The sequence below is a fragment of the Meleagris gallopavo genome, chromosome 13 (genome assembly GCF_000146605.3).
Source record: "Meleagris gallopavo isolate NT-WF06-2002-E0010 breed Aviagen turkey brand Nicholas breeding stock chromosome 13, Turkey_5.1, whole genome shotgun sequence".
NCBI lineage: Eukaryota > Metazoa > Chordata > Aves > Galliformes > Phasianidae > Meleagris > Meleagris gallopavo.
This window is the reverse complement of record NC_015023.2, coordinates 16,944,785-16,957,919: the sequence shown is the minus strand read 5'-3', so window position 1 is coordinate 16,957,919 and position 13,135 is coordinate 16,944,785. Positions and strand designations below refer to the sequence as shown.

At 50.1% G+C, this 13,135-nt stretch overlaps 1 protein-coding gene across 1 annotated transcript in view; it reads right to left on the bottom strand.

Moving 5' to 3' along the window:
* ZFHX3 (zinc finger homeobox 3) overlaps window positions 1–13,135 on the bottom strand; it is a 71,521-nt gene that overhangs the window by 30,690 nt on the left and 27,696 nt on the right. Inside the window, 1 exon segment of the mRNA XM_031555416.1 lies at window positions 7,064–7,171. Within this exon segment, the coding sequence (XP_031411276.1) occupies window positions 7,064–7,171 (108 nt within the window).

Below are 13,135 nucleotides of genomic sequence, written 5' to 3'. Positions count from 1 at the left end.
CCAGTGTGCTGAACGCTTCGTGCAACCTCTGAAATTCCAACTATACTTCCAATTTCTTTCCTATGGGAAGCAGCCAGCGTACAATTTGGGAAAAGTGAAAAGCAGTTAAAATTTACTTTTACTTACCATTTTCCATGCCCATTTTTCTAAATGCACTTGATCCATCCCTAACTTTTATCCTTCAGAACCAGAACTATTAATGATTGTCCAGATCCCAGAGAAACTGCTTTGTTGCAGTGAACTGAAAAACACATACTGAATATTTCTTCTAAGCATCATTTTTTTGTGCTGACAGCTCAGATGGGAATTTTAACTCAAGACCCCAGTTTATTGTTGATGAACAGCCAAATTCACTAAGTGACACATTCAGTCCACATCACAGATCAGAGGAATTAAAAGCTCCTTTCTGCCTGGAGAAATGAGGACGTGCTGCTCCTGCGGCTCGGCTCAGCACCAGGCTTGGGGCAAAGGAATAGCAGGACAGAAGGATATGGGCTTACAGTACGATGTATGACAAGTTACCTATTAGCACTTGCATTATTTTGACCCTCTGAGCGGATTATTACAGATTGCCTGGCCTCAGAGATCTGTGTTACTCCACAAATGCACCTGGAAGCCCCGTGCACCAGGACAGTGCTGTCCTACTGGGGCCTTGAGGAGACTTCTCGCACATCCTTGGCACCTCCTGCATTTCAGAGGATGAAGGGAAATCTCCCCGCGTGGAATGGGACACTTCCTCGAGTGCAGGTCCTTCCTTCTGCCAGCTGTGTCCCAAGAAGCAGATGACTCCTGGTCCGGGTGGGCAAGAGCTGCCTCCCCCACCGCCCAGCCATCAGGCTCTTTTAGCTAAAGCACCGCTGACAGCCCCTTCATCTAAACTTCTATCTCCCAACCCAGCAACATAATGGAGAAGCCAATTAAATGATTATTAATTCATGCTGTTTTCCGTAAGCCAGAGGTTCTCATCTCCCTGCATTCCGTAAACCAGCTTGCCACTTGCCCTAGAAATTTACAGTGGGGTTTCTGCTATCTCCATTGATTTAGAGAACGGAACGACCCCTCCCCCACACCCACTCTCTTCCCACCAAGTTCAGCCGTCAGCCTGGGAAAAAGTTTTCCAGCGGGTTGGGGAGCTGTTTTCATCTCACGATGGAAAATAAAATTCCATATTTGGTGGTGCCTCCCTCTGCTCAGCTCTCCCTGACGTTTCCTTGAAGCTCCCCCCAGCACCACGAGCCCACAGCCGGATGGGGCCGCCCACCCTGCGCCGAATGCCCGCCAACACAGAAGCATCCCTCCAGCAGCTCTCGCTTTCCTCCGGAAATGCTGAGGAGCGGGAGGACTGTTCTACCTGCCCCGTGCTCACACAGCTCTCCCCCCCTGTGTGTGCAGGGCCAGGCCATCCCCGCAGCACCATGGATGGGGCCGCAGCAAGCTGCTCACTCAGCGCCAGCCAACGGCAGGTGGGACACACCTGGAGACAGCACGGCATGAACGGACGTGGGAGAGGAACTCCACCAAGAGACCCCGGCCACCAGCAACTGTAAGAGTGCGGCCTGGGCCTTCCAGAAATGGCACTTGGGTGTAGAGCACCATTACAGTGCTGCTGGTTGTTACTTCTCGTGTTAATAATATATGGTTGGATGTTTCTTCCTGAAACGCTGTCTGTTTACATTCCCTATTCCCTGAAGGTACCATTCGTTCTAATAAGATCTTGTAGCCACACTAACAGGACTGTACATTGCCTGTTGCTCTACGGTACTTTTTCAAATCTGTATTTGATAAGTAACTCGACTGTATGATAGACAGATGTGAATACATGAGGATCTGCAAGCACACCTTTGTACCCAGACCGTTATCGCTATCTTACAAAAATGCGGCTCTGAAGATGGTCAGATAATTCGTTTCTCTAATGCTGTGTCACACCTGCAGCCCGCAGTGTGTTCCAACCACAGAATTATCACCGAACGTCCACACGACAGTGCCCGAAAGGCCCAACCAAGTGCCACAAGGCTGCTCCGCACCACCATGAGCTCCGGGACACTGCACAGGGCACAGCGGCAGCGCCTGCACCAACCCACAGACCTCCCACTGCCCCCAGCATCGACACCGTGCCGGGGCTCCAGAGGGTGCTGCCTGCGGACAGAGCAGTGCAATGGGGAGAGAAATGGCCCAAGCCAGCTGGGCAAGGCAGGCCCACACAGAGACATGAGGAAGACGAGTTCTGACCAGGCCCAGGGAAGACCTGGTTGGCACAATCTCACCCCACATCGAGCACAGCAACACCCCATGCCTGCAAAGTGGTGCACCGAAACCTTACCTCCCAGCAATGATATCTAAGACTACCGGTTTAGAACCAGGGATATCATTTGTTTTACATAATAGAGGAAACAAGAGGTAATCTTCTATATTTACCTATTCCATATGGTTCTTGAACCAGACATCAATCTGGTTGAATATCACCATCCAATTCAACTGAATAAATATTTCAACTAACCTACCACGAGAGTCTGTATCAACTCACTTACTGAAATCAATGTGCAGAGCTTGGGAGATCAACAGCAGTACTTCTACCAACTCCTTGAGAAGAGCACAGGAAGGATGGGGGAAGGATGGGCAGTGCCAGGCAGTGCTGCAGATGGGGGAGCTCCCGGCCAGGAAGGGCACAAGCTCAGCGGAGATGCAGGCAACATGGACTCCAAGTGCTGGGGGCATACAGCACAGAAGTGCCTGAGAACAGGAGGGCTGACACAGCCACCAGCCTGCAGAGCACCGCACACCCAGTGCAGCAGCTGAGCCTTGGGGTACTCCTGGCTCCAGCACGGCCAGTGGCCAGCTGGGAACACGGAGCCCTGCTGGAGCTGGGGAGAGGGCCTCCATGGAGCCATCGCCTCCCTTCACTTCATGGAAACATCAGAACACATCTGCTGGCACTGTGTGAGCTGAGGGCAGCCCAGCTCTGAACGTCAGGCAGCTTCCAGGCGGTCCCAGCACCCCGAGTCCTGGCCCGACGCTCCTCCTTGGCTGGAGCTGGTGCCCAGCAACCTTTTGTGCTTTGTAAATCCTCAGGAAAGCCACAATGACACCAAAGCTCCCGCCTCATCCCCATCCCCATCCCATTGCAAGTCTCCCGTACATACACTCCAGGGTCAAGAGATGCTACATCATGGCCCCCTGCTCCGCTCCCTGCCAGCTCTCCCCTTTTCTTTGCTCTGGCATCACTGAGCATTCTGGCCATTAAGTGCTCAACAAATGCCATATATTAAAAAAAAGAAAAAAAAGACAGCAGGGGTGGGGGGACAGTAATAGATTTCCGTCAGGATGTGCCTGACCTGTTTTTTTCAATTTCAGTAATTAGAAAGGCAGTGGGCCTGTAGGAATTATTCATAAACTGCAGGAGCTGTGCAGTATACATTTATGTTAAACATGTCAAATCCGATTGAAATCATGCCTGCCAGCACCATACTCCATAAACACACTTTTCTGCAACAATTTCCCAGCTCTCGGCAGCCCATTAATACCTCCTTTAATAGCAATCTACCACGGATTCGAATCAGGGACGCTCCATTGCACTAATTGCTCTGTGTTAGGTGAGCATCATGGATTAAAAAAAAAAAAAAATCATTAAAAAAAATAAAAGCCCTTCAGGCTACTCCTCCAGAAATATTTCATTTCAATCCATATTTTAAAGAGTTTGTTTCTTGTTTTTTGGGGAAAAAAATCTGATACTCTACATCTACACGACTGACAGTGCATTAAGAAAGTCTCTTTCACAGCTGGGTCACCGCATACTGAAGTGCTTCTCTCTAGCTAAAAAACACGCGCAAACATACTCCGAATCTTGCAAGCTTCACACAGAGCTACACGGCTGGGGTCCAGGCTCCAACTGGAAATCAGTGTGTGGATGTAATCATTTACATCCTAACTTAAAAATGGAGTCAAGGAATGGCCACATTTCTTCTCTCTCTGATTGTGAGAAGTTGTGTGTTAGTCACGGTGAGCTAATTTCTACTGCTCAGACACTGGGCAGAGCATCCCTTTGCAGCACTGCAGCGGGCAGGATGGCGGGCAGGATGATGGGCAGGACGACAGGCAGGATGGTGGGCAGGATGGCAGGCAGGACCCCTGGACAGAAGGGATGGCAGCTCTGGCAGTGAGGGTCGCACTGCACTATGCTCAGCAGCTGCCACATCCCACTGCCGCGAGAGACAGCAAGCAGGTCTGCACAGACATGGGCCCTGCAGCCATCTCTCTGCATGGAATGCTCTCGGAGTCACACAGCAGCTTTGCCTTCCACGAAGCACTGCTGCCTGTGACAAGTGCACAGAGGCAGCGTGTGCCCTGCGGAGAGCAAACCGTGCTGCACTTGTACACGCCTTGCAGGAGCGATGAGGAGATGTGTGAGAACTTAACTGAGGTAACAGGAATTCTTGCTTGGGATGGAGCTTTCCTCTTGTGTACTTTAATGGAAAACGTTACTTTAAAAATTTTTTGGTTAGGAATATTCTCTTCTAAAATAAGTACAAAAATGAATCGATAAATTTATTCTGCAGCTGAAAACATTTTGGCAAGCTTTCAACGAAAGCAGCAAAGTTTCTCCTTTCAGCAAATAGCTGACCCAGCACTGCCTGCCACAGCTGTGCCATAAAGACGACACACAAACCTGACTCACTCCGGGCAGCCACACGAGGTCTTTTTTTTTTCAGAAATCGCACAAAAATGATCGCGCCGTCTGCAGTTAAGAAACTGAGGTACAGAAGGTGAGTAAATCGCTAAGGAAGGTGATGAGCAAACCGCAGCACAGCACACAGAGGACAGGTCTCGCAGCCTGCACTTCAGCACACCCCGCGCTGCCTTTGGCCCTGCACGGTCCCACCTACCTCCCGCTTTCACAGACCTGCAGCAGGCTGTGCCCGCTCTGCTTGTGCCCGCAGCTCTTCTGCTCTTCAGGGAACACTTCTGAGGCACCTTCCCAGAAATTCTGCTCCAGTGTTCCACCGACTGTATCAGGAGACCTTTTTTTTTTACCGTTACCTAACCCCAACCTTCCTCTCTTCCATTTAGGGCCATTATTTCTTGTTGTCTATATCCTGAATACAGAGATCAAATTATTTTCTTCCATTCAGAAACACTTTATGCACAAGAAGACTTATTTTGTCCTCTCCTCTTTTTGAGCTCCTTCCACTTTCTCCTCAGAGATGACATTATACTGACCACAGTCTTTATTTGTGCTGTCCAGCTTTTCTGAAACTGCTCTACTTTCCCGACACCCAGAGCTCTGAAGCAGACACAATCCTCCAGGGGAGGCTTTCCAGAGCTGAAGAAATGCATCTCTTTTTTATAGTATTTTCATCTACACCATGATTACTCGAGCTTCGTTTTGAGAATGTCCTGAACAGCACCGCCAGAACCCTTTCTAAGGAGAAGACACAAGATGCTGCCTGCAATGAGGCCTTCCTCACACGGAAGGAAATTGGGTCGTGTTGACATGATTTGTTCTTGACAAATCCGTGTCGACTGTTCCTCATCTCATTATCTTCCAGTCAGTACTTACAAACAGTTGTTTGGTCAATTCCCAGGAAAATCTGGGGCAAACGAAGCTGGCAGGTGTGCGGTTCCCCAGCCACTCCTCTGCTTACAGATAAATACCATGTCTGTCCCCCCGCAGGACTTCTCTCATTTTCTGGGACTCACAAAAGAGCAGCTGACAGGTCGGAATCGTTGCAGTCGTCTCCTCAAAACGCCCAAGGATGAAGCAGTGGACACAGACCTGAACACACGTGGCTGGACTGAACCCTTGGCAACCTGCTCCTGCGGCTGGACCACGAGCCTTCGTGCAGTGCCGCCAGCAGGGCTGCTGGTCTCTCATGCAGTCGGCGCGTTTAGTCAAGATGAGAGCAGAGAACGTGACCACTCTTCAGTTTTGCTGACATCAGGGTTGAGCTGCAGACCAGCTCCTGCCTTGCAGTCTTCTTACAGCAAGGCATTGTTTGAGTGCCTCCCTGGTGCTCCCTATATCCTGGGATATCCCCATATCCTTCCCTGGCTACATCTCAACTTCCACTGCTGCATTTTGATAACCTGTATAAGTGGACAATGCAGTTCTATGTTTGTCAAGACTAACATAACCCGGTTTCTATTCCCTTCCGTGTCTGGGGTCCACAAGGACACAGTGACACAGCCATGCTCTTCAAGGGAGCTTGAAAGCAGAAACAATGCAAGACTGAGGGGTGGTATGTGTTGAGCAAATCCGCTGTACATAAATGAATTCAGAATTTCTTTTGCTTTCAAGTTCAAGGCTAGTGTTGCTACGCATTTGAAAGCAGGCCTCGAATTCAACAACACAAATGCAGAAACCTTGCTGGGGCTTTACGCTTCAGGCTGATAGTGACTCTGGATGCTGTTTGTCCAGATAGACACACAGCAGCCCAGGCTGCATTTTCCACTGTGTGTTTTCCTGTGAAGACTTAATGAAGCTGTGAAATCTACCCACGGATTTTGCAAAAAGAAAGCTGAGATTCTTACTCAGCAACGTAAAGATTGTTATACACCTGCAGTTTGTTTCAGGATGTCATAGATCCAGCAGAAAGCAAGCAGTTAACAGCATGAGCACAGGGTCTGCCTCTCCGCTCTTCTGCATCAAAACTGGAGTTAGGACCATAATGGAAAAGTAGGTTAGCAATCTCTCCAGTCTTAACTACAGGGTGGGGTTTCATGATACGCTTAATCCAGCCTAAGCGCTGTCAGCTGCCAACAAGGGCAGTCCCTTTCTTCTCCTCCAATCCCAGCTGCAGATTTCCACTGCCTGTGTCAGGCCCAGCACCATGTGAGAACAGATGAGCTCTGACCTGTGGCCCTGGGGCTGGCAGGGGATGCATGAGTGACCATGGGTCAAACTATGTGAGCCTGTTGCAAAGCTACACCCAAAGACTTCACAGCGCCTACATCACACCAACAGCACTGTGCAGCATGGTTGTTTAAGGAAAGAATTTTGCAGAGTAGTGTTCCGCAACTCCTCGCTTTCCTTTCTCAGATTGAAAGATAAAGAGGGACCAAAACCCACCTGTCCATTTGCTCTGGTCCTTGTCCCCTGCACTCTCTTGCTCTTTTGCAGGCTCTTCAGCATCAACAGCTGTTTCATTGGGCCCTTCTGCATCTTCAGTGGCTTCGTCTGAAAAACAAGAAGCAGAAAGAATAACATAAAAATGAAAGTCAAGCCAGAAGATCAAATAACTGCCACTGAGGAACAGAGCACAACCACTGGGTGGCAGGTGTTGATGCCACCCAGCATTCTCTAGTGACCACCTACTAGCTGGTAAAGAAAGGCTACGGAAGATACTGAGGGGAGGAAGTGAAGAATCTGGCCTATGTCTGCCATTTACAGCCCCTGCAGTGTAACAAGCAGAAAAATGATTGCCTGGAATGAGAAGGGTCTACTCAACCATGCCACAGACCAGAGGAGTGCTGGGGCCTGATCAGAGCCCTCAGAACCTTCAGCCCCAACACTTCCCTCATCCCCAGCTCAAGCTCCTAGGAATATATGGCACTGCACAGCGCTGACCCTGACCACTGAGACCCCCAGATCACCTCAGAGCAACACGACTCACTTCTGCTCAAAGCAGGGGGCAGAGGACACGGCCCTGAGACACGACATGGGAGGAGGCTGCTGAGGGGCCTTATTTTCATCCCGGCCACGGGAAAAGCTCGAGCACACACGCAGCAGCAGTGCAAAAGCATGAAGGAAAAACATGAAATGCCAGTGCCCCAGCCACGAACAAAAGCAGCGGTGCGCTGTGGCCGTGGCTGCACAGGGCGTATCGACTCCATGGGCAGGCACCCTCATTAGGCGGGACACAGGGAGAGAGACAGCTGTAGCTGCCAGACCTCTAACACCAGGATGTAACAGCCACATTACCATCTCACATTGCGGGTATGCATGTGTAGTGCAGGCAGCTCGGCAGCTGCCACGTAATTGACGGGGGCTACATCAACAGTGGGAGGAAAGGGTACTTTTAAGCCATTATATCCTCTTTCAGGCAGGAGAGTTCATAATTTTAACTTGCATTATGGTCATGGAAAATCCAAGGCTATTCTGAGGCTTTATCTGAACTATCTAACTAGTTAAATCATCTCCCTCCACACATCCTCCTCCTAACAATGACAGGGCAAGAAATTGGGATTAAAATATATATATTGGGAGACTGCAGATACTCAGCAGTGCCCTTTGAGAACGTGGCAACTTAAATCAAGGAGGAACTTGCAAAAGGATCCAGAGATCTGCAGTGATATTCAGAGGAAACGTTGTGATTTATACTCCACGTCTCTTTCACTTTTTTTTTAACAAACTAAAGATGCTTGAGAACTGCAGGGATCCCAGGAGAACAGACCCCTGAGCAAGAGGCACCTCTGGGGAAAGCAGAAATCCACGTGTTACTGATGCAGAGGTGAGACGAGCGGTCTGCCTTGTGAGATGAGTGGTCAAGCTTACTGGAGAAAAGGCTGTGGCATCAGCAGTCGGGTTCCCATTTCAGAAAATATTCTATTTCCTCCCCGCTTCCCCTCCCCCCCCCAACCCACTGCCTCGCTGCTTTCCAAACGCTGTGGTGCAGGGTGAGAGAGCGTCTATTTAACCGAGGCAGCTGGCGTGAAGAGCAGATTTATGCCGGCCTGATCAAACCCCTTCATTAAGAGTTGTCTATTGCTGCGTTAAACCCTCGCTAAGGACACCCAGGGGGTCCCAGCTCCCCGCCCCGGCTGCCCGCGGGCGCCGTGGGCACAACAAAGGTGCCCGGCACGGCGGCACTCCCGGCTACGACCCGGAGGTGTCAGCATCGGCATGGCAGCAGGACGGCTGCTGGCTGCCCGCTCAGACGCTGTCTGGGCTCTAACCTGAGCATGTGGAAATAATATACGTCTTCAAGTGCACTGTCTGGTTTGAGGGAAATAAAATAGGACATTCATAAGCAGTTACACCATCTGTCTTTATACCATCATCATCATCAACAAGGGGAAAAAATAGCTGCTTAAAATGGATGAAAGCCCAGGCTGACAGTAACCGGAAAAATGTGAGCTATGAATACCAATAAAGGTAGAAAATGATTAAAAAACAAGGCTACAAATGGCAACTCCTTCTGCCCTGCTCAGCGTGCAGCCCCTCATTCGAGGCGCAGTCTGTCTCACTGCGCAGCCCTTAACAAAGCCACCAGACAGACTCTCGTACCAAGCGCTTGCTGAGCCCTATTCCTGGAAGCTGCTCCTCTCTGAGGATAAAATCTGCCTCCTTGGCTCCAACACCCCTGTGCTGGACAGGCAGGCAGCAGAAAAGCGCACACACATGCTCCAAAACTCCTCCTCCTCTCTCGACTGTGTGCAATTTTTTTTTCTGAAAAGCAACTTTTAAAGCAGGATGAGAAGGGAAGAGAGCACAAGATGCATGTGCCCCGGGAGGCCCAGCTGGGCTGCAGGTCAGCAGCAGAAGCTCCGCGCACCGCTGCTGCTTGGCTGTGTGTTCAGGCTGCTCCTGGGGCTGCGCTGCAGCCGTGCCGGTGCTCCTGGGGGGCTCTTGCAGCTGGGAGTTCTTGTGCTACTGCCGCCTGCACGAGGATGTGGGGCAGGGAAGCGTTAACTCCAGGTACCTCGTGATGCTCTTCCAACAGATATTTTTGGATGGCTGGATTCAACTTTGCTTGCTGTGCTCAACCTAACTCGTCCTGCAGCCATCGGTGCGTAAATCGACCCTGGGGATGGCTGGGGGCACATCCTCTGCCACGCAGCCCTCAGCTGGCCAATGGCACCCAACCACCTGTGCTTTTGCATTTCTTTGGGGCATCTTTCAGACAGAACAATACCAGTAGCACATCTGGTGAGGAAAGGTCCAATTTTCTACTTGATCCGTTGCACATGCATCATGGAGTTGTTAAGCTCCAGTTTTCTTCCACCTTAATTGTCTGCAAATCCCAATGGCACGTTGTTCCCATGCTGTACTCTAACAGCGACTTTTGCCTTTACCTAAAGCCTGACAGCCAAGACAGGAGTAGGAAGAACACCTCATGGTCAACTCCCGAAGGCCAAGTGGTCAGTAAGATACGGGAAATTTATTTCCAAATGACAATGATTCTTTGAGGCTGCAAACACTGTCTGTTAGGACTGATTCACCTTGCAGCTTGACTGTATTTTCATTAAGGGGATCGATAAAAACTCTCCCAGTTAGGTGCTCAACTCAAAGTTGTTTGTCTTAAGAAGTGCCCCAGTCAGGACTGATATCCAGGGGGTGTGATGACCCTGCAGTATCTCAGCTGCATACTGGAGTGTCTGCAGGTCAAGGGCAGACACTGAACACAGAGGGGTGGAAGTCCTTCATAAAAGATGTTTCATAGGAGGCAATGGGGGCTCTGGACAGCCAGAGATGCTGCTCTGCCTCACATACAGAGGTTGTAGGAGCCAGACTGGTACCCTCAGCTTCCCAGCTAAGCATGGTTTATGGGTTTGTGAAGGGTAAGTGGACTTCATCCTCTGCAAGACGCTCACCAGAGCAAGTCAAAAGCTGTTGCTACGGGATTTGTATGAGGGGGATCACATCCCATTGAAACCCAAACGTTACAGCCTGCTCATGGGTCCCCATGCCAGAGTGTCGACCACGAGGCACGTGACGTTGTGTTAATAAATTTTCTTCAAGGAATTTTCCAGCCTTAGGGCATCAGGTCAACAACAAGAGTGTGCAGCTGTAACTGTGGGCAGGCGGAGGGCCGAGGAGCCTGCTCCTCCATCATACAGAACCACCCCATGCAAATTCCTAGGAAAAGTCTTTTCTTCCTTTGTGAATAAATCATTTTAGACAGTGGCATTTCCTTTTAATTTAAAATTAAAGCAGTCACTATGAGAGGGAGGGAGGGTGAAAAAGAGGGGGAGAGGAGTCTGGAAAATCATGGGCATCTCCTGACATCTGCAGATGTCGGAATCTCTGAGCTCAGTTACGCACTGAAAATGCGCCCGAGTTCCCGTGCACAGCACTTCCACCCCCTCCGAGCCGATGAAGTTCGTGGGTGTGGAGAACTCAGCAAATGACGACTGGATTCAGCCCAGACTGAGCAGCCAAGACCTCCCCCCTCCTCCCTGCTGTATTTTCCTTAACAAACCCAGATCTCGTATCCGAGGGGGTAAGGGGCATTTCAGGGGTGGTGGAATTGTAGCGACGGGAGAGAAAGGGCACGCATTTGCCTCCCCACCCTCCGGCAGGCTCAAGAGCTGAGAAACATTAGCTGTCATGAACCACAATCAAATCAGGTTTGAAATATTTAGCAGTGGCTTGGAAAATGCGGCGGTGCAGCTCTGACAGGCGAGATGTGCAGACACCCATTTTCCATTATAATGGAAATATCAAGCCTGTTCTGAATATGTATAACCTAGAAAAATGTATTGATTTTTCATTCGGCATTAAAAAAATGAAATACCCTGCAGCTGTCAAAAGCCTTTTGTTAAAAGCTCATCTTTCCTGGAATGAGGTTTACCAGAAACAAGTTTTAATTGTACACAGGGTCTTTCCTTTGAAACAAAAAGAATCACTGATGCTCCCCCCATTTCAGGGTAAGTAGCCAAAAAACCCTGCAGACAGGCAGCACGGAGACCCGGCTGGCTTTTAAGCCAGCGCCGCAGGGAGCGGTGACAGCACGGCCACGCACAGCCGGCTGCACGGGGAGGGGAGAACACCCCAGCAGGGCTTTACCTGAACCCACCTAACCCACGCCTGTACGCCGGGGGCAGAGAGCGAGCACACACAGAGCGTGGCAGGAAGGCGAGCTGGGCCACCAGGACACGCTGCCCAGAGCCTGGCCAACCGGCTGTCCTGGCACCGCGCGAGACGGGCAGCAGCTCCCCGCTTACAGGGAAATCGGTGGCAGGAACTGGCTGTGCTGCGTGCTGCCCCACGGCCACAGTGAGACCCATCGCGGCCACAGCGCACACGGCCATCTCCGCTCCCACTGGGTGACCCAAAAGGCAGTGTGGTTCTGACCTTGGGTACTGCTGCAATCCCATGGCCTTGGCACTGCTCCTGCGTGCAGGACACTCAGTATACAGGGGAATGGAGCATCCTGCCTTCTGTTTCTCTCCCTCACTGTTTCTGTAAACCCACTGTGCTGGCACTTGTTAGCTGCACACCGCTGCAGGTGGGTGGATGTGGAAGCTGCTGGTGGCCTGAGGTGGGAACTCAGAGATGGTGAACCCTTCTGCCTCTGAATGCCTACTGCCTCAGAGCGGTTTTGCAAAAGAAAGATGAAATGGCACAGGTTAAGTCACAGAGCATCACCCCGAGAATAATTAGGCCATTTCTTTGTAACCAAGTAACCAGCCCAACAAGAAAAACGTTCTCCTCTTCCTAACTTGCAGACTGTTTCACGTGAGGATGAGACAATCCATCCACATGGAATTATTTTTCTGCTCTCCCTTATTTCTCACCATGCTCAACTTGTCTGGGGCTCAGCTGCAAGCTGTGCGTATGTACATGTTCAAATACATTCTGTACTATCTCCTAACTGGATCGTTCTACAAAAACTTGTTTACTTCCTGAAACAGACAGCAGAATGCCAAGCAGTGAAAGCACAAGGTACGGATTAAGAGAAGAACACCACGGAGATCTGGCCCTGATGTAAGAAGCTGGTAGGTGAGTCCCAGCACCTGACATGGGGCTGCAGGAAAACAGTAGTAGTCCTACATGCATATCCTGGATTAACAACACTTCCCTGTTTGAGAGCGTGGTCAGAGTGCACCTACGCTGCTTTCATGATGAAAAACAAAAGGCCACCTATGAATGTGTCCCAGACTGGCAGAGTCATCCCCATATCCTGTATCTTTAAGGAGGAAAGCTTAGCTGGCTGCTGTGCAGTTACTGATACAGACAAGCGTTCAGGTGAGCAAAACAAGAAGTTCAGCAGCAAAAAACAAAACAACAAAAAGTTTGCAAACTTATGGCTGCTATTCTTTCATTCCCTGCCCCAATTAAAAAGTTCAGAATTTTCGACCAATACAACAGCATCTGTATCACTGAGTATCTCCAGAACAAGCTCCTCACTCAAAAGAAATAGAAGATCTTCAGCCAGATGCTGACATCTCCTTAAGTACAAATGCTTTTACTAATATG